Source organism: Phaseolus vulgaris, chromosome 5, assembly GCF_051622355.1.
Source record: "Phaseolus vulgaris cultivar YP4 chromosome 5, ASM5162235v1, whole genome shotgun sequence".
Classification (NCBI taxonomy): domain Eukaryota; kingdom Viridiplantae; phylum Streptophyta; class Magnoliopsida; order Fabales; family Fabaceae; genus Phaseolus; species Phaseolus vulgaris.
This window is the reverse complement of record NC_143502.1, coordinates 15,662,877-15,681,006: the sequence shown is the minus strand read 5'-3', so window position 1 is coordinate 15,681,006 and position 18,130 is coordinate 15,662,877. Positions and strand designations below refer to the sequence as shown.

General features: G+C 35.2%; 2 protein-coding genes across 4 annotated transcripts; both read right to left on the bottom strand.

The window, feature by feature from the left end:
• Positions 1 to 436: 436 nt before the first annotated feature.
• Positions 437 to 4,371, bottom strand: LOC137835220 (DNA polymerase delta small subunit-like). Of its 3 annotated transcripts, none has more exons than XR_016520735.1 (10): positions 4,226 to 4,371; positions 3,926 to 4,146; positions 3,508 to 3,709; positions 3,202 to 3,347; positions 2,524 to 2,639; positions 1,503 to 1,556; positions 1,353 to 1,423; positions 995 to 1,086; positions 788 to 915; positions 437 to 601 (listed from the first exon to the last, which is right to left on the bottom strand). XR_016520735.1 is itself a non-coding variant. In XM_090301957.1 (9 exons), exons 4-9 carry the CDS (start codon positions 3,281 to 3,283, stop codon positions 887 to 889), a joined length of 444 nt encoding a protein of 147 aa, XP_090158083.1. In that variant the 5' UTR covers positions 3,284 to 3,347; positions 3,508 to 3,709; positions 3,926 to 4,143; positions 4,226 to 4,371; the 3' UTR covers positions 620 to 886. The 3 variants fall into 3 exon arrangements, 1 of the variants encoding a protein (XP_090158083.1); XR_011085046.2 differs by having other exon boundaries at positions 3,926 to 4,143; XM_090301957.1 differs by lacking the exon at positions 437 to 601 and having other exon boundaries at positions 620 to 915; positions 3,926 to 4,143.
• A 12,541-nt stretch (positions 4,372 to 16,912) lies between these two features.
• On the bottom strand, positions 16,913 to 18,130 carry LOC150027508 (uncharacterized). Its single transcript, XM_090302877.1, has 4 exons — positions 17,834 to 18,130; positions 17,551 to 17,763; positions 17,279 to 17,463; positions 16,913 to 17,111 (listed from the first exon to the last, which is right to left on the bottom strand). The coding sequence occupies exons 1-4, from the start codon at positions 18,128 to 18,130 to the stop codon at positions 16,913 to 16,915; spliced, it is 894 nt and encodes a 297-aa protein (XP_090159003.1).

The window sequence follows — 18,130 nt, the reverse complement described above, 5'->3', positions numbered from 1 at the left end:
ATAAGTTAAAAACTAAAAAACAAAAGTAATGAATAAATTATTATATTGATGAATAAAAAGTGTTTAAGCACCGGAAGAAGAGCATTAATTAGTTAGCTTGGTTATCTTAGTGATTTCGTTATTCTTCTTCTTAGGTTTAGGCTTTGTTGAAATGCCTTCCATTTGCGTTGCTTACTAGTTATGTTTTATCGAAACATATGCAATGAAAAAACTATCATTTTAATACATTTAAGAAACTTTGTTCTATAATAAATATTTTTATTATAGAAAGTTATGCACCCAACGGCTGGTTCTCTAGCTTAAGTTATGCTTTAGTTAGTAATTTAGTTGGATGACCACAGTTGTGAATGAGTAGTTTGATAGGCTGGTTCTCTAGCTTCCATGATCATCTTCTCTGGATTTCATAAATATATTGCTTATCTAAAATTGGGGATCGTACAACAGCAACAAAGTAACTTTTATTTCTGCAACTGCAATATTGATTTTAGAACAAAAATACCCTTTATGATCCGAGTTTCAAATTTATCTTGATTTCCAACAAAGTAAACGTGAGGACAGCTCTCAATGAAGAAAGGATCCCTCTCAGTATAAGGAAAGCACCCTAGAAGGCAACAGTTAGTAACATAAGTCAGAATAAATCATTTTTATTTTTTGGAAGAACAACTATGTTTCTTTTCAGAAATAGCAGGTAATATAACAAATGTTCAACCTCTGAGCTAAGCAGAAAAAAAAATAGATTACTGATAATAAAGGTGTAAAAGCATCGAGGTATACATAATGAGCATACCAAGAGTATTAGGTGCAGTGGGTGCTAAATGCCTCCACCTTAATGTCCTTTCCATGAATTCAAGTTTATCTTTTGCATCCGAATAATTCTCAAGATCATCTACATTTTGACCCGATGTCCCAAGAAACCTGGAAGCAGTGCCGGATCATGTTCATATGTATAAGCATTTAGCAACAAAGACAATAATATTGAGAATAGACTATTTACCTGACATTATCAAGCTCAAAACAATGAGGATTTGTACAAGAGCTAAAAGTATTATATGTAGAAGACCCAGGGAAAAGGCATCCATGCAATGACTGCAAGTGATGATTTTAGTAACAAAGAAAAACAGCACATGTTAATATGACCTATATGTAACCCTTTGAAGAATTTGGATTCTCTGCTGGGTTTTGGTGTTGCCGCTCTACCGTGTCTTCGAAATACACTGATTTTGATATTTTAAAATATATTAAAACTTTTTTAATATATCAAAATCAATGTATTTTGAAGGCACAATAGAGGAACAACACTAAAAACCCAACAGAGAATCTGCACTCAACCCTTGAAAGAGAAATATAAGAACCTGTTGTGCAATGAGAAATTAGCAGGGTCACTGTGTCCTGGCATGATATCCAAAGGCAAGCCAGTAGCTATCTGAAAAGCAAGTAAAAGTTAGGCAAATTATTGAGAAAAACAAGGAGTACAATATAAGAATGAATGTAATGAAACAAACCTGACTCAACAGAATGTCTAGCTTCCTTATTGTCTCAGACACTTTTGCAAAATCCTTTGAAGCCAAATTTTACAAATATTGATGAAAAGGCCAAAAATCACATTAGAAATTACAGATTAAATGCCAGGCAACTGGTTTTATTATTTACTGTAATCAGCTCAATTAGTTGTTTTGCAAGCAATGGGTGTTGTCTAGCAACCGGATGTCAATCAAGACTTTATATAATCAACCAAAGTGCGTGAATCTAAAATGCAACTCTAAGATGTTAAGAAGTGGCGGGATAACTTAGTTCTTCTCATCTAATTATTCATTAATACAAATCAGATGATTCTGTAATATTCCTCCACAAAAGTGAATTACTATGGCAACTAAATCAAATAAGAGAGAGCAAGTGCAATCAAGGAATTCGGATACCAAAGAAAATTAATTGGTGATTATACAATACAAATTACAAGAGAAGAGTGGGTAATCATATTTTGGTCCATGAAACGAAGGTGTTTACTTTATTAGAAGAAGAAAAAGGTAAAACTATTGAATTATATTGAATGCATTGTTTAAACTTGTTAAGTAAAGAGATATTGGCATAGGAAACCAAATAGTAGAAAAAAAAAATGCATAATCATTAAAGAAACTCGTCAGTGAAACTGTTAAGATACTAGTGGTGCATATTACTCTATTATGTTACTTTTGTATAACCTCGCATTGTCTCGTAGTATACTATTCTTTTCCTGTAATAAATCAGATCTCTCCTCACGCAGTAAAGCTCACGTAAGTAGTAAATGGCATATGCAGAAAAAACGATTTCTCTCTAAAATCTTTTTGTTTTCCTATCTCTCTCTCCCTATACAAAAACATAAATACCTGTCCGTTCTGAGGTATCTCAACTAAATTCCCAGCAAAGACAACTCGAATAATTTTTGACGCAATACTTTGCTCATGTGTAATTTGTCACTTTTTATTAGTTAAAATGTAATGGTGCATAATTATCAACTTGAGAAGTTGAGAGAAAAACCGGACAAACCTTCTCATCTCCTAAATGCGTTGTGATATGATCAATGAGAAGCTGAAACCAAAGAGAATTAGAGGTGCTGCTCCCAACCCTTAAACCTGACACAAGAAGGACATATTTGTCTTCCCCTGTAAATCCAAATAAAAGAAAATTCAAGACAATAATTTCACTAAAATTTGAAATTTTAATAACAAATATTGAAGTATGGATGATCAAAGATGTAAAGTTAAAAGGATAAAATGGCAAGTATGTTGCTCATTATCTTTGCATTAAGACAAGCAGGAGAAGCATAGAACAAGCAGCATATTTGAATTGGGTAACTTACAAAGTTTTACCATTTAAAAAAGATAAGAAACTAGTTCCGTTAACTTCAGCAAATACAACTAAAATCTTATGCAATCAAATAGAAAGAGACTATGATAAGAAAAGGGAAACAGAAGACAATTTATGATTGCAGACTATGAATAATAAAATTTTCAAACAACACAAATCCTTCTGACCAAATACTAAACAGATAACAGAAACATCACTTTATGCAAGAAAGCGGGATGCCAATTGACCAAATATTCTCCCGTCCTCAAATGGGAAATCATAATCTACCATCAGTAGCCAAGGTCTGGGCAAAAATCCCATAAATGTCACGGGTGTGCTTTATTGGGTTATAAAATGCAAGGGATATAAAAGAGGTACCTGATTTAAGGGGAAATTCTATTTGTGGGGGTAAGCCAGCATCTAGTACATCCTGAACCAAAAAATCACTCACATACCACATGAATTCTAATACTACTCTTTTCTTTATGTAAGCTATCACCTGGATGAAATTTTTGTTGTATCACCTAAAATTGAATAAATTGATACTAAGCAGTTGACAACAAGTGCAAAAAAAACAATGTTTAACAGAGAATACATAAAACTATATCATATTTGACTATATTGGTTATATTAAAAAACTATATCAATGTTTTAAAAGGAATTCATAAAAATGATTAAACGTGCCTTTTTGCTGGAACTTTATTTGGCAAAATCAGATAACGTAATCCATTCTTCAGTTGACCACGATGCAACTTAGGGTGAGATGGAAGTTCAGAACTCAGAAACCCCTCTATCCGCTCTAGTTCATTATCTTATACACTTGAATCTTGTTTCTCAGCAATACCATCGGGTCAGGTTGTACTTGCTGCATGTGGCTCATCTAGACCTGCTTGACAGAAAAAAATCCATCAACACAAACATAAACTTGCTGCATGTGGCTCATCTAGTCTAATTTTTATTCAGATAATAAGTAGAGTTTTAAAAATCTTAAAGGCCAGAGACTCAGTTCTTATATTACCAACCAACACCACAAAAAAAAAAGGAAAAAAACTAAAAGAAAAAAATCAAGATTATCAAATAGAAACAAAGCGAGAAAACTCACAGTAAAAATGGAGTTTACTGTTAGACAGGCGAAAACAAGACTTGTCGAGAAAAGCTCTAGGCACAAACTTCGCGAGATTGGAACGGCGTTTCCTCGCAAGGCAGCAAGAGGCACAACTCTGTTGCGGCAGCAAAAACGAGGGTTCGCCAACGCCGAAAGCGTGGCCGCGAGGCTTGTTCCTCCACAATCCCAATCCGCCACAAAGAGCCTTGAGCCTCCTTCTTTCACGGATAGTGAAACACGAATTAGCTACTGTAGAGGTCGAGATGGATTGAAAACGAAAGGAAATGCGAAACTTACGGTGTTAGGGCACAATCAAGAACACGGTCGTACTCCGGTCGCAATGCTTGAATGCTCAACACAGAGAGAGAGATTCGAATGGAGGGAAGATGTGAGAATGTTGCTGATGCTGAGGAAAAGTGGAGTGAAGTGAGTATTGCGTGGAGAGAATTCTTCAGAATTGAAAAATTAAAGAAGAAAAAGAAAAGAAAAAAAAGAAGAAAAAAAAAGAAGGGATTAAAGTAAAGCAAAAATAAAAATTAATTATTTGTGTGTAATTTGCGTGGGCTTAATCTTCATATTATTTAAATTTATTTTTAAAACTTTTAGCGTGGGCTTAACCTTCAAATATTTAAATTTTAATTATTTTTATAATTTTAGTAGCTGTCATTTCAGCAACGCAACCATTATTTTTTTATTTTTTTTAAGTTTACGTGAGAATAACTCACGTTTTCCTCACACCTTATTTAATTTATTTTAATAATGAAGGTTTAATGAAGGTTTAATGGACACTATTTAGTGTCCATTTATGGCCTTCAATATTTGTTTGCAGCTAAATTAAGATTTCCTTGTAGTGATATCATCATGAACTCGAGCTTGCTTTTAGCGCTTAAAGCGATGATGGCCGATTTACTCCAAGAATAATCATTATTAGAATCAAGAACTAGAGAAGCAAGAGAAATGGAATGAAGATAAAGATGACTTTGTAAAGGAAAGGAATGAATGGATTCTCCACTCATGTTGAAAAGAAAACCAAGAAAAAAAACAAGAACAAAGAAGAAAAAGAAAAGAAAAATCAAAGATGCGTAATGAAGAGCTCTGATGTCATCTTAGAAAAAATCGAACATATCCAAGAATTATTTGTGAAAAACATTATCATGTATTCAAAAATTTGTTATTCATATAAAAGGAAAGAAATAAGAGAATAAAAGCAATTAAAGATGAAACATGCATATTATTGTTATGAGGAACGATATATAGAAGTGAAGGAAAACTATAATATATATATATATATATATATATATATATATATATATATATATATATCAGAAAATAGGAAAACAAAAAAACGGAAAACACACTCAAGCGTGATCAAGACAAGACTTGTAACAAGCTGAGGATAACATTAAATAATTATCACTTTACTAAGGGCGTTATCACGATGCTAAGCGATTCATTAAAAAAAATTATTTTCTGATTTTTTTCTTCAAAATTTTGAGTATTATGGCTATTCAAAACTATTGGATTGTTGGATATAACCGTGTTTGATTTGAGTGTAATTTTGTTTTGTTGTGTGAAGTTTTTTTTTTATTTTTTGATTGTCCCCTAATCTTTTATGTTTTGTTTGGATTGTGGAGTGGAAAGTTGAGAGTGTAGGGGAGTAGAAATGTAAGAATGTAAGGATATGAGAAGAAAGTATAAAGAAAATTGAGAGTGTTTAGATTGTGATATATTAGAGTGGATATGTCAGAAAAGTTTATTGAAATATGCGAGTTATCGGGTGGTTGTAAGAGTATTTTAAATTATTTTTAATGGTGTAAATTATAAGATTACAAATTTATCCTTGTAGATAAAAAATAAATAAATAAATATTAATTTTGTGCATATTTTAATTAATTAAAATAACTTAAAGTTTCAATTATAAATAAATTGAAAAAATAATGTAAAATTCAAAGAAAGAAATAAATAAAATTTTAAATTTAAATATAATTTGATTATTTTCCATTTTATTAATTTAAATTAATTTTGTTACTTAAAATAATTTATTTAAATAATTTTAATATTATTTATGATTTTTAAATTATATTATATATATATATTTATAATGTTGTAATTTTTCACTTTCATCCAAAACCATAATTACGGGTAAGTGTGAATAAAATGGTTACAATTTTAGTATAAAACTAGAGACATATATAACATCCATTAATATAGATATTTTGTGTTTAGTATTTATTAAATTTTAATATAGATATAATATCTTTATACTAATTTTTAATAATAAATATACTATATAGTATTTTTTATACTAACAAATTTGTCTGAATAAATTAAAAATCAATAATATACTTAAAGAGTGGTGTTGATAACTTTTTAATTATATATATATATATATATATATATATCAAATTTATTTATTATTAAATTTTTTAAGATACCAAATTCAATGTTGACTATTATGTTGACTATGTAAATTGTATGACATTTATAAATTTATCATATTGCATGACATTTGTAAATTTACCATATTGCATGACATTTGTAAATTTACCACATTGCATGACATTTATAAATTACATGACAATTTACTATATATAACTGCTAGGTTATGTTTTTTAAAATATATCACTTAGATAATTTATGTGTCTTACTCATATTTATTTAATTAAATTTTAATATTAAATATAATATATATAAATGATAAATATAAAAAAAATCATATTTTTTTATTAAAATTTAAAAAAAAATTAAAATTACTCATAAATTAAAATTAATTGTATATAGTAATTGATTGAAAATCTCTAATATATTTTACTTAAAAAAATATTAAAATATACTTTTTTTTAATAAGCTTAGTCCATAATTTTTGTATCTGATCTCATACAACTATCTTCAGACCTTCTAGGATTTCAATCTTTTGACAAATTTAGCAAGCTTACCAAATTAATTAATTATGAGAAAGGGATAGGACTCCTAGTAAAGAAAAATAAAAGGCAAGGATTTATGATACAAGAAAAGAAAGGGCGATGATTCATAGTAAAAAAAATGTGAAATCTCCAATCAATTAAAAGAAAGTAACCTGTCAATTCTCCAGAAGAAGTCATGCATTTTTTTAGTACATGATTTCCGTTCATTATATAACATTACTGTATAACACTACTACCATATTTTCTTCTTTAGATTTTAGATGAAACAACATGATTTCCCGTTTATTATATAACATTACTCTTAACTGTATAACATTACTCCTAACTGTCTTAACCCCGCATACAAACTTTATTTTTAACCCCGCATACAAACTTTATTTTATAAGAGTTTTTGTATAATTATTAATAATATGTTATTTTGAACATTTAATTTTTTTTTACTATTATCTTATTTATTTGTGTCTTAAAAATATAAGATTTTATAATTAATATAAATAATAAATAGTTTTTATTATTTATATTAACGTGGAGATTCTGAAATACCCTATCCTCGTTGGGCGCGGTGATCGACATGCACTCGTCGTCAATCTCCGAGATGAACCTCAACAACGTCTTCTCTCGCAAATGTTGTTTTTTGCACCACCGAAGAGAGTAGCGAAGCTAGTCCTCGTCGACCGCTGCGGTGGAGGAATCCTCCTGGACAACAACCCTAACCTTCGCTCTCTTCTCCTCTTCGGGGTGAATTCGGACGCGATTGCTTGTGACAGTTGGATTCGATATCAACCAAAGGATCTGCAAGATCTAACGGTGGTTGTGGAGAGTACGATTTGGCAGGGGATCGAGTTTTTCGAAAGAAATAATGATCTTTGCATGAGAATTTGATTCAAGAGACAAATTTACCCCTATATATAAAAAATATTATTAATTTTGTACATATTTTAGTTAATTAAAATAATTTAAAGTTTCATTTATAAATAAATAAAAAAATTAAAAATTCAAAGAAATAATTAAATATAATTTTAAATGTAATTATAATTTTATTATTTTTCATTTTATTAATTTAAATTAATTTTGTTACTTAAATTAATTTATTTAGATAACTTTAATATTACGTATGATTCTTTAAATTATGTTATGTTATATATATATATATATATAATTATTATTAATAATAATTTCTATTATTAATATTATTGTATGAAAAAGTAAGGTTATCATGGTCTTTTCACCTCATTCCACTCTCATTTCTCTTCAATTACGAGAAGATTCTAAATACCATCAACTTTCCACTCACTCTCACCTCTCCTTCTCATAAAAACAAACAAGGGTGACACCCATTTACCCTCACCCTCAACCTCCATCACCCTAAGAAAATACATGAAAACTAAGAAAATACATGAAAACTTGTGAGGATATGAGCTTACAAATTTTAAGATTAAGAATAAGTTAGATTTCAAATTCTATAATTTATACTATTTATTAATCTAGATTTTTTTTTCATAATAGGTTTCAATTTCTCATATTTGGAATTGTCTATTTTTAAGTTTCTCTGTATGAGTTTGGTAGATTCCTAAATAATTTTATTTCTTGTGTTTTTTTATGCTATAGTTTACGTGATAACAAATAATTATTGAATTTTGAAATATCAGTTTAATTGAAATTTTAAATTTATAATAACATCTAACATGATAGTTTTATAAAAAAAATTATTTTTTATTAAAGTTCTATTTAAAAAATATTATTTCTTTTTTATTTCTAAGCACTCAACTTTTTAATAATTTACAGAATTTCACTTATTTTTTTTAATATTTTATATACTTTATTATAAAAAAGCAGAAAATAAATTTGTTATTAATTTATGGAAGTTGTGCATAATACTGCATTTTTTTTAATTTTTTATTTGCTTTATTATGTTATTAGAAAGTATGATTTTTGTTAATAATTCATAGAAGTAAATTTTATTTTTTAATAAAATATTTTAATATTTTATTATGGGTTGCTCTTTCATCATCCATCCTTTTTTGTCTTTTTCTCTTTCTCTTGATCGTGCCAGTTTCGTTAATCCTGCGGTCTCAGTTTCAATCAACCATAAGCTATGATTTCGCTGTTTCAATTAAATAAATATTAATAATATAATAAAATATTTCAAAAAATCGTATTTTTCAGATACAACTTTAATAAATTATTTTTAAAAAATCGTACTGAATAACGTAATAAAGCAAATAAAATATTAAAAAATTAAGAGAAAGTTGTGTTTCCTTCCATAAATTATTGACAATTTTTTTTTCTTTTAATAAGATAATAAAATATTAAAAATAAAAAATTAAGAAAAGATATTGTACTTTCTGTTCTTACCGGTTGACCTACTCGTCGGTTGACCTTGGCGATAAGGTCTAGCCCCGATTTGTCTCTTTTGGAATATGTTCTACGTCTGGTTGAACTGGAACGCGACTCTGTTGAAACAGAGGGGTCCTACCTCTTGATTGTACTTCGATGATCAAGTCAGTAAGGGCTTACTAGAAAGTAAGAAGTATTCAATTCCAGTCTCAAAAACAACGTATCTTTACCTGAGGTCTCCAACCCCTTTTATAGCTTATCTCTTGTATCAACTTTCTTTCATGTGAATCTAATCTCAATTGAAAGCATACTGAATAGGAAAACATTATGTTTATAGGCTCCTTCTCTCAAGGTACTGCAACAGAAAAGAATCTTATCTCTAAGGAGAGCATTAAATAATAACATAACAACCACCTACCGGCAGAACAACAACTTATGCGCCAAAATCAGGGGGATATTTTGCTCACGTGGGCATACTACTCATGGTGCAACGTTATCTTTTATCATGCATGCAACTTAACCAATATGTGCCCTAGAACACATGTACTTAAGTTAAGAGAAACATTTACTTGACCTAGGCACCACATATACCAAGTGTACCCCTAGGTTAAAAAAAACCCTTTACAAGTCGTCTTATACTGTCGTATAAAAAGATTACTTTAATTATGCCACAACGGGTTTACCAACAACTTGGGTCAAACTCATGACCCGTACCCTGGGTCCAATAGTCGAGCTAACCTACTCACCTCACGTAGCGAGCTCCAACTACTGAGCATTTTGGCCAGTACACAAGCCCCCCGGTCTTGAGCTGAGCTTGGCTAAGCGATGAGACTTCCGAGTGCGGTGGTAGCTGATGTGACGGTTTCTCAGTGGGTAGGTGTGGCACGACGCACAAAGCGTTTCTGAGGTGACGTTTTGCCATGCTCAATCTCAAGCATACACGTGGCACAATATCAACGGCGAGATAACCCTACCGTTTCAAATTCCATCTTCGCATACACGTTCGTTCCACCCTCTTTGTTTCATTTCTACGTGAACTCAAAAACCTTTCTAATGTGAATTGATTTTAAGATTGTTCATTTTTGGTGTGACATTTTACTTAGATTGAGATTTTAAGCAAGAATATGGTGAGAACTCTAAGAAGATCCCCACTGGACACAAACTTAACCAAGTAGTTATGTAAGTGTGAAAATTCACTTCACAAGAGCAAAAGGAAAAGACAATTATAAGGTGAAAATGATGTTAGATAGTGCGAAATTAAAGAAAAAGGAAAGGAAACCAAATAGAATTGCAGAATGGAAACAAGGAAAACCAAACAAGAACATGATACAAAGAATAAAAATGGAATGACAATGGAAGAATAGATGAAGGAAGGAGAAAGCTTATGTGATGAATTTGAGAAGTGGAACATGCCACTTGGAGTGTGATTGGCTTCTAAGATAAGTGATGATAGTCGTCACTTGAGAGCTCTCAATACTCACAAGATAAGACCTAAATGCTAAGAAGAATTCAAACCTCACTAACACCTCACACAATTTGTGCAGAGTAACTCTTCTTCTATTAATTTCAACTTGAAAAATACACTAGGTAGGCCTCCTATTTATAGGTGAAGGAGCCTTGGAGAATAAGCTAAAGGGGTAGGATGGGAAAAGGGAAAAAATGGGCAGCCTTAGGGTTTGACTAAGTCAAACCCGCATCCTAGGCTTGTTCTTCTAGAAACTATGTCAAAATGCCTTCCAAAAGGGCTAGGAACAAGCTAAAATGCTACCCACACCCCCTATTATGCTAAAGGTACCTTATTCTAGCCTATATTTTCTATTTGGACCCCTAACGTGAGCCCAATTATTTACAACATATTCGTATCTTATAAGAAGACCAAAAGGAAGAATAGTTGGTGTGATGGTTTATGCTCAACTCCTCTGGTGAGGTCCATGTGATCCTTGGTAGGTTTATGAATTGGTCGTTGAGATAATAGTTCACCATGTGCTTTGTCTTTTGCTTCCTTGGTCATCTTTGTAGCTACTTGAGTTGTATCACTTTCTCTTCTACGTGCGTATCAAACTTTCGCATTCTCAGTCTTCTCACCTTCAAAGCTTCCTCTTTTCGACCACAACAGGTATTTTTCTTTACACATCCCTATCGTTGCGCATTCATCTCATCCATTATCCTACCTGATCATCCATCTGAGCATCCATTATTGTACTGCCTGAGCTGGGATTTCATTTTTTTTTTCATCTTCTCTATTGATGATGCTTGATTATCTATTGTTTGCATGGTACAACCTAAAACATACACACACATTTTGCCTGTAACTTGTTTGCTCTGCCTGGCTTGGACTCGTTCTTATATTCTGTTTACACTTGTGTTTTAGATTTTGTTCTGCTACTTCTTCAAATGGATTATAAAACTTTGTATCCTTGGGCACCCCAAAACCTTTTAGGAGAAGTCTCTGATTACACCTCCTCTAAGAGTATTGTAGCCCTTAGGAAAAAGAAATGCCGACTTGGTAAAGATAATGATAGAGTGCGAATAGTTCCTTGTGGGGAGGATGAGCCAGTTTGTTGCGATGAATCCTCGGACCCAAATGGTCCCTTTTGCTTCTTCTATGCCACTGTTTTCAAAAACTTCCTTTTGCGACTTCCCTTGACCATTTTTGAAAAAGAACTTTTAACCGAGTTGAACGTGGCACCTGCCCAGCTGCACCCAAATAGTTGGGCACTCATTCGTGCCTTCTCCATCCTTTGCTCCTAGTTCAGCCTTTCGCCATCTGTGGAAGTCTTTTTATACTTTTTTAAGGTCAAACGCCTAAGCCGCTAACCGTGGGTTTCTTTCAACGGTGTATCTGGTTTGCTTTTCCTTTTTCAATCCTCATACAAAATCTTCAAAGAAAAATTCTTGAAACTTTGTGGCAACAAGTGGAATCAAACCTTTCTGGATGGGTTTTCCTTGTACTGGACTGAGAAACCACGCTTCCAAGGTGCTCGGGGCTTAGAAGATCTGCCGACTCCTGACCAGGAGATCTGCAAGTTCTTCTCCAACCTGAAGGTGGTCTTCGATACCGTTCGCCTCATAAGCAAAGAAGTTTCACCCAAACTCTACCGGTACTTCCCATTCCCTGGCCCCGATGAGACAAGCTTTCATACCTGAGCTAACCGTTCACCTTTGTTTCTTTGTAGAGAGCATGCTATCACAATTTAACAAGAAGGAGCTAGTAGAGATGGCCAAAAGGATGAAGGCGACTTCCAATGCGCCTAAGGAATAAAAAATGAAAGCTCTCTTCACTACTCCAACCCCTACTAACAAAGAAGAAATAACCTCAGGGATGGTTTTCATGAGGAAAAGGAAGATCTTGGCAACTCCCACCGAGCACTCATATTCAGTTGGGCGGGTTCCTTCTCATCATGTTGCTCCATCTGAAGTCCAGGTTACCCCTTTGGAGGTGGTAGATGTCCAGGAGTGCGAAGCAGAGAGCTCGAAGAAGCCAAACCTATGGGACCCCAACCTGGATACCTCCTCCTACCTTGAAGAGAATTTACTGCCCATCAAAGAGAAGGAGAAGCTCATGGCCCATGATGAAAGCCACTTATTTCGTGAGGCCATGAGGCTGTTTGGTCAAGCCCTTGCAACCAGCTGCTTAGCTATTTCCAAGCTAAAAGACAGGGTGGTAGCAGAGGACATACGAGTTCGAGAGACCTCCAAGCTTCACAAAGAGGTAGAAAGGCTGCAAAAGGAGCTCCAACTCTCCAAGACTTCTAAAAAAGAAACGAAGAAACACTTAGCTGCCACAACAAAGACGGCTGTAGCAGAGAAAGAGAAGTTCTTGGCCGAAGTTGCAAAGCTTAAGGAGGAGTTGTCCAGCTAGAATGAAAAGTTCACTAAGAAAGTTGAAGCTTGCAAGCAAGATGTTGCTCAATCCTTCCTAATGGGGTTTGAGGCAACTGTAGAACAAGATTCAGGTCTTCATTCAACCATAGACTTTTCTGAACTTGGCTTGGCAAAAACCGTGGTCAATGGCCAACTTGTGGAGGAGTAACCTTACTCTCCACTTTACTTTGTAATTTACCACCATTTAGAATACTTTGGACATCATATGCATTTTTTAACTTGTATGCACTTTCTATTTATGCATATTTACCACAACTTTCTATGCTAGCTTTTTTACTTAACAGATTTCTACTAGCGCATCAAATGCATGTCTCGTTGCTTATCTTAGTGAAACGCGATTAGAATAAACTTAACATCTAATGATAGCATACCAATTTAACACTTATGGTAGCCTACTTAAGCTAAAACCACTAAAACAATAGTAAGCTTAATGCATTAATCAAGTATGAAAAATCACAACACTCTTGAAAAGTTAACCTCTGGATGAATCATACCCTCTGGCCGCAAAGAGGCTTTTGACTTGCCTGAGTTCTCTTTAACTACTTAAGTAGGGATCATATAATTTGACCTTGCTAAATAAGTCCTCCTGTACTTAGAGGATCGTCCCCTCTCAAAGCTTGGTCTTTTCCCTCTACATTAAGAATGATTCATTTGTAATCTCAGAGCGCTTAACTCGGGTGTTGGCTTACCCACCAAGTCAACTCTTAAAAAATTACCTTGGCTTAGAGCATCTAACTTGGGTATTGGCTTACACACCAAGTCAACTCTTAAAAAATTACCTTTGCTTAGAGCATCTATCTTGGGTGTTGTCTTACACACCAAGTCAACTCTTAAACAATTACCTTTGTTTAGAGCATCTAACTCGGGTGTTGGCTTACACACCAAGTCAACTCTCAAACAATTACCTTTGTTTAGAGCATCTAACTCGGGTGTTGGCTTACACACCAAGTCAACTCTCAAACAATTACCTTTGTTTAGTGCATCTAGCTCGGGTGTTGGCTTACACACCAAGTCAACTCTTAAACAATCACTTATGTGGCATATTAGTATGATACAAACCGAAAGATAACTAAGGACACAACAAGCACTTCCCAAAAGGGTCAGTCATCTCAAGATACAAAGTCAGACCCCACTAAGCCTCAAGAAAGAATCAACAAAAGAAGAAGAAGCTATAAACCTGAATATTAAAATTTCTTCCTTTTGATATTCTTAAAAAATAGAATATGCTTGTAAATAATTTGGGCTCAATTTAGGGGTCAAAATAGCAAAGATAGGCTAGAATAAGGTGTCTTTAGCATAATAGGGGTGTAGTTATCACTTTAGCTTGTTTCTAACCCTTTATGAAGGCAATTTGACCTAGTTTCTAGAAGGACAAGCCTAGGGTGCGGGTTTGACTTAGTCTAACCCTGAGGATGCCCCTTTTTTTAGTGTTTCCCATCCTACCCTTCATGCTTGCTCTCCAAGGCTCATTCACCTATAAATAGGAGGTTTACCTCATTGTATTTTACAAGTTGAATTTGAATGAAGTAAAAAAACTTTGCACAAATTGTGTGAGCTCTTAGTGAGGCTTATGTCCTCTTAGGTTTGAGGTCTTATCTTGAGTGATTTGGGAAGATCTCAAGTGGCAACCAACACACTAATCTTGGAGCATATCACACTCCAAGTGGTGTGACATTTTCACCCACCATCATAAGTTTTCTCATTCCATTTTCCATCCATTTCTCCATTCCATTTCACGTGTTTGTCTCTTAGTTTCTATTCTTTGTTGCTATACGGTTTCGCTCATAATCATGAGTATGGTGCATCATTTAGGAGGCCATGACCACCATTGATGTTAACCTTGTGCCCATTTTCAATTCCGCAATTGCATCTCATCCTCACCAAATCTTGTTTTTCATTTTTGCCTTTGTGAAGTGAACCTTCACAGTTACTTAACCACTTGGTTAAGTTCGTGTCCAGTGGGAATCTTCCTTTGGTCCTCACCATTAATTGTTAAAATCCTAATCTTAAGTAAAAGTGTCACCATAAATGGAAACATCTAAAATCAACTCACATCATACTACCTTACAAGAACTCGAACACGGTGATCACCCTCTCGAAAGACTACCCCAACTTCTTAGACAGTCTTAGTCTCAACATTCATCTGCAGAGCGCCTGAGCTCGGGTGGTCTTACCAACGCCGAGGTAGGTCGTATTACCTGCTTATAGATGACCAATTTTCTCACCGAGCGCCTACTCAGGTATTCTAACCGAGAGAGGTCGTCTTATCTCCTTCTAGCAAAAAAATCTTAGTTACAACTAATAAAGATTCAGAGCACCTGAACTCAGAATCTTACTGAGCAAAGGTCGCCCCATATGAATCGCAATGAACTTCAAAACACCTAGACTTGGAATCTTACAAAGAAAAGGTTGCCTCGCCAGGCACTACATAAATCAGTTACACACACATGGGGCTTACTCGAATAATCTCACCGGTAAGTCGTATTATCGTGTGCTAACAAACAAAAAATTTTAATGCATAAGAACAATTTTCCATTGGGTGACCACGTTAAAAAACCCTCATAAGGAAAAATGAGTGTCCCCTTAATTACTACATCGTTCACAAAGAAAGCATTAACAAAATATCTTAACTGAAATAAAATTGAAGGTTCGCCCTATTCCATGTTCGAGGTATAGCTCCCCACTCAAGGGTTTCGAGCCTGTAGGCTCATTTCCCGAGCACTTCCACCATGCAGAATGGGTCAGTCCATTTTGGAGACAACTTATTCTCCAACTGATAGGGGTGAGCCTTTTGCATCACCAAGTCAGAAACTCGGAACTAATGAGGCCTTAGTTTGGTATTTTGCTTCAACTTCACCATTCTCTTTAAAGCTTCAGAATTCATGCGAGCTTGTTCGCACACTTTGTCTAGCAGATCTAGGTTCATCTTCCTTCCTTCATTAGACTCCTCTATAACAAAGTTCTGGAACCGAGGCGAGCTTTATTGGATCTCTACTAGTATCATGGCGTCTGACCCATATACCAAACTAAAGGGCGTCACCTTGGTTGTTGACTGAGGAGTAGTGTGATAAGCCTACAAAATTCGAGGAACCTCCTCTGACTAGGTCCCCTTAGCCTTATCCAATATCCTCTTCAAACCTCTGAGCAAGACTCTGTTGGTAGACTCAACCTAGTCGTTCATCTAAGGGTGCTCCACAAAGGCAAATACCTGTTTGATGCCGAGCTCTGTGCATAGCTTGCATAATTGATGACTTACAAACTAGGTACCATTATCAGATACCAAGTGTCTAGGGATACCAAGTGTCTAGGGATCCCAAAACGGCAAACAATGCTTTTCCACACAAAGTGTTGCACCTTGTGGGCAGTTATTTGTGCAACTGGCTCAGTCTCTATCCACTTTGTGAAATACTCTATGGCTACCACGAGGTACTTCATCTGACGAATTGCCAAAGGGAAAGGACCCAAGATGTCTATTCCCTAAGTATGGAAAGGCCATGGGCTATATATTGACCGCAACTCCTCAGGTGGTGCATGATGCCAATCAGCATGCTTCCGACACTATTCGCATCGCTGTGCATGTCTCAAACTATCCTCCTTCATAGTTAGCCAATAATACCCAACTCAAATGGTCTTTAACGAGAGAGCTCTTCCTCCCACATGACTCCTACAAATGCCCTCATGGAGTTCTACCATGATGCGGGTACACTAATCCCCACTTACACAAGTGAGGATGGGATGGGTTTAACCATGACAAAATAAGTTTCCATCCACAGGGGTGTACTTCCCTGCATTCCTCTTAATTGCCTATGCCTCTATAGGCTTTGTCGGGAGAAAACCATTAGCAAGGTAGCGTTAATACAATGTCATCCAAGTCTCCACAGCATTGACCAACAGGATCTCCAAAGACTCTTCTCTTGTCATGCCATAGGTGGTTAGTTTGGGCACCTTCAAGGTCTCCTGTGTCAACGACCGATGTATCCTCTCTTGTCCCTAGCTCACTGCCACAATCTTTACGTTGTTGACCTCTGTTGTCCCCTCTACAGTGGTCCTAGGCAACTTCAAGGTCTCCTGAATGACTGACCTCTGTCAACCTCCCTTTCCTAAGCTTGCCAACTTGGACAAAAAGTCTGCTCGGGAATTTTGTTCTCTTGGGACATGTACCAGCTCAAACATGGAGAAAGTTGCTTTCAGAAACACTACATACCTGAAGTACAAGGCTAACTGTGGGTCTTTTGCCTGGTACTCACCTGTGACCTGCCCAGTAACCGACAACAAGTCACTCTTCGCCAACAAGCATTGAGCACCCAACTCTTTAGCTAACAACATCCCAGCTATCAAGGCTTCGTATTCAGCTTGATTGTTGCTGACCTTGAAGGCTAACCTTAGGGCCTATTCGATTAACAATCCACTCAGTCCTTCTAGTATGACCCCAACACCGCTCCCTTGTTGGTTAAAAGACCCATCCACTGAAAGGACCCACTGGAAGTGATCACCATCTGGCTGGGTACCCTCAGATGATAGTTCTGCCACGAAATCAGCATACACCTGACCCTTGATGGGCCCTTGGGGTTCGTACTGCACGTCAAACTCTAACAACTCAACTACCCAATGAACCATCCGACCTGCTATGTCGGGCTTCTGAAGGACCTTGCGGATGGGCAAATCGGTCATCACTATTACAGTAAAACTCTGGAAGTAGTGGAAAATTTGTTGAGCTGTGAATACCACTGCCAAGGCAGCTTTTTTTATAGCTTGATACCGTGTTTTTTGGCCCTTTCAACACCTTGCTCACGAAGTAGACAGGATTTTGGACCCTATCCTGCTCTTGCACAATGACCGAGCTGATTTCTCGATCAATGACTGTAAAGTAAAGACGAAGGGGAGTACCTGGCAGCGGCTTACAAAGGACAAGCGAGCTGGCTAGGTACTCCTTCAATCTGGCAAAGGCTTCTTCACACTCGCGAGTCCATACAAAACGGTTATTCTTCTTCAAGCATTGAAAATAAGGGTACCCATTATCTCTACTAGCTGATAAGAATCTAGACAAGGCAGTCAT

Excerpts from the sequence above, each read along its gene's own strand:
- LOC137835220 (XM_090301957.1), bottom strand. The coding sequence starts at position 3,283 with ATGTGGTATGTGAGTGATTTTTTGGTTCAGGATGTACTAGATGCTGGC. Across the intron at positions 1,087-1,352 it reads AATTTCTCATTGCACAACAG|TCATTGCATGGATGCCTTTT; the intron begins GTTCTTATATTT and ends CATCACTTGCAG. Across the intron at positions 916-994 it reads TTTGAGCTTGATAATGTCAG|GTTTCTTGGGACATCGGGTC; the intron begins GTAAATAGTCTA and ends CACTGCTTCCAG.
- LOC150027508 (XM_090302877.1), bottom strand. The coding sequence starts at position 18,130 with ATGACTGCCTTGTCTAGATTCTTATCAGCTAGTAGAGATAATGGGTAC. Across the intron at positions 17,764-17,833 it reads TGAAAGGGCCAAAAAACACG|AGTTTTACTGTAATAGTGAT; the intron begins GTATCAAGCTAT and ends CACTACTTCCAG. Across the intron at positions 17,112-17,278 it reads CAGTTAGCCTTGTACTTCAG|AGGGGACAACAGAGGTCAAC; the intron begins GTATGTAGTGTT and ends GGACCACTGTAG.